This window comes from Triticum urartu, chromosome 7A, assembly GCF_056163025.1.
Source record: "Triticum urartu cultivar PI428250 chromosome 7A, HENAU_Tu73, whole genome shotgun sequence".
Classification (NCBI taxonomy): domain Eukaryota; kingdom Viridiplantae; phylum Streptophyta; class Magnoliopsida; order Poales; family Poaceae; genus Triticum; species Triticum urartu.
In genome coordinates this window covers 666,227,006-666,229,670 of record NC_141879.1, presented here as the reverse complement: position 1 = coordinate 666,229,670, position 2,665 = coordinate 666,227,006, and the positions used below count along the sequence as shown (strand labels likewise).

The following is a 2,665-nucleotide window of genomic DNA, read 5'->3' as shown; positions in this document are numbered from 1 at the left end:
ATGCGGGAGGAAATTTGCGGGTTACCGTTGAAGATGCCCTAACGAGCATAGTGCGGGGCTCAGGCCAAAGCTAGATGTGTATGCATGCACTAGTGTGCACTAGTCATAGAACAACCCACTATTGACTCGGCGTCGACATGGTTGACTTTGATTAGAGAGCGTGCCATGTGTTCCTTGCTACAAGTATACCGGCCATTTTAGGGCATCTTCAACGCTGATCCGTAAATTTTCTCCGGCCTCCGTCTATGGGTTGGGGACCAGTCCGCAGACACTGATGCAGATACAACCATCCAACACTACCCACATACATTCGACCCTATTTTTTTAAGTCCACATGCACATTCAAATAGCCATATATATAGTCTAAAATAGTTGAAATGTTCATATGCAACGGTAGTTCTAATTAAAAATGTTCAAATATTACACTCCTACATTGTTATCCCCATTGAGCTCCCATAGATTCTCATTCAGTTCTTCCTTTAGTTACTCGTGAGTTGGTGATGCTGAATTTGTTGATCCATTTGAACAAACTCTCCAAAGGTGGTCGGATTTTGGTCAGGAAATTTGATAGGATCACCCATGTTTTCAAATTCAAGACCCGCGGCAGCATTCCCACCCTCACCCTCCATGATCATGTTGTGAATTGATCACACAATAGGTCATCACCTCCCACAAGATCTCTGGATCCCCATTGTTTAGCAGGTCCACGGACAACTGCTAAATGTGCCTGCAAAACTATAAAGCCTCTCAACATCCTTTCTAATTGCTTCTTGTCTTTGGGAAAAGTGAGACTTTTTTGACCAACTATATTAGATATGGTGTTCACATGTTTACAAAGGTAGCCCAAGGAGAATAGATATCGTCAACCAGATAGTAGCCCATGTTCTACTCATGCCCATCAACAATATAGTGGCAATGAGGAGCTTTTCCTTCAGTCATCCTAGCAAAGAATGGTGATCGCTGCAGCACATTGATGTCATTGTGAGACCCAAATATACCAAAGAAAGCATGCCAAATCCAAAGATCATGTGATGGAACTGCTTTAAGAATGATGGTTAGCTTCTTAACATGACCCAGATATTGCCCTTGCAAAGCTTTTGGGCAGTTCTCCCATTTCCAGTGCATGCAGTCAAGTGATCCGAGCAAATCTTGCCACGCTCTTGCTTCTGAGGTTGGCAGGAGCCTCTTGGTGTCTGCCACAGTTGGTTTTCTCGGGTACTGAGGTCCAAAAACCTCGACTACGACAGTTGCAAACCTGACCATGGCATCTCCGCATGTGCTCTCGGACAACTGTAGGTACTCATTGTCGGGAAATGTAGTAGAAATCTATCAACTTACAAAGTGGAAAAGTAAAACACTTGAGACTATCCACATAGGACCTTGAGACAACATTCCCAAATCATACGACCGAAGCTACGGTAACATATTAGCACACAAAGGGCGCAACGCTCCAAGACATAGTAAAGAATCATTGCTCGTGCACCAATGTTAGTTGGTCCAACTGATACATCTCCAACATATCAATAATTTTTGATTGTTCCATGCTGTTATATTATCAATCTTGGATGTTTTATAATCATTTTATAGTCATTTTATATCATTTTTGGTACTAACCTGTGCCAAGTGCCAGTTGTTGTTTTCTGCATGTTTTTTACATCACAGGAAATCAATATCAAACGGAGTCCAAATGCAATGGAACTTTACGGAGATTTTTTGGACCAGAAGGAACATAATGGGCCCTGGCTGCACCTGGGGGGGTGCTCCGTGGAGAGCACAACCCACCAGGGCGCGCCAGGAGGCCCATGCGCGCCCTGGTGGGTTGTGCCCCACCTCGGGTGCCCCCCGGACCGCCTCTTTGCTCTATAAATACCCCAATATTCCAGAAACCCTAAAAGCATCGATGAAATATTGGTCCAGCCGCCGCAGAGTCTAGAACCACCAGATCCAATATAGACACCATCTCGGATGGGGTTCACCACCTACATTGGTGCCTATCTGATGATGCCTGAGTAGTTCTTTGTAGACCTTCGGGTCTGTACTTAGTAGCTAGATGGCTTTTTCTCTCGCTGAATTCTCAATACAATGGTCTCTTGGAGATCCATATGATGTAACTCTTTTGCGGTGTGTTTGTTGGGATCGATGAACCCCGAGTTTATGATCAGATCTATCTTTTTATATCCATGAAAGTTATTTGAGTTTCTTTGATCTCTTATATGCATGATTGCTTATAGCCTCGTATTTCTTCTCTGATATTTGTGTTTTGTTTGGCCAACTTGATCTATTTATCTTGCAATGGGAAGAAGTGCTTTGTAGTGGGTTCGATCTTACAATGCTTGATCCCAGTGACAGAAGGGGAACCGACACGTATGTATCGTTGCTACTAAAGATAAAACGATGGGGTCTATCTCTACATAGATAGATTTTGTCTACATCATGTCATCGTTCTTATTGCATTACTCCATTTCTCCATGAACTTAATACACTAGATGCATGCTGGATAGTGGTCGATGTGTGGGGTAATAGTAGTAGATGCAGGCAGGAGTCGATCTACTAATCTTGGACGTGATGCCTATATAATGATCATTGCCTGGATATCGTCATGAGTATTTGAAGTTCTATCAATTCCCAACAGTAATTTGTTCACCCACCGTTTGCTATTTTTCTC

The 2,665-nt window shown here is 43.2% G+C and overlaps 1 protein-coding gene across 1 annotated transcript; it reads right to left on the bottom strand.

Annotated features, from left to right (window-relative positions):
• Nucleotides 1-885: 885 nt before the first annotated feature.
• LOC147961222 (uncharacterized) lies at nt 886-1,263 on the bottom strand. The gene has a single exon (XM_087533719.1). The coding sequence runs from the start codon at nt 1,261-1,263 to the stop codon at nt 886-888; it is 378 nt and encodes a 125-aa protein (XP_087389845.1).
• Between the last annotated feature and the right edge of the window lie 1,402 nt (nt 1,264-2,665).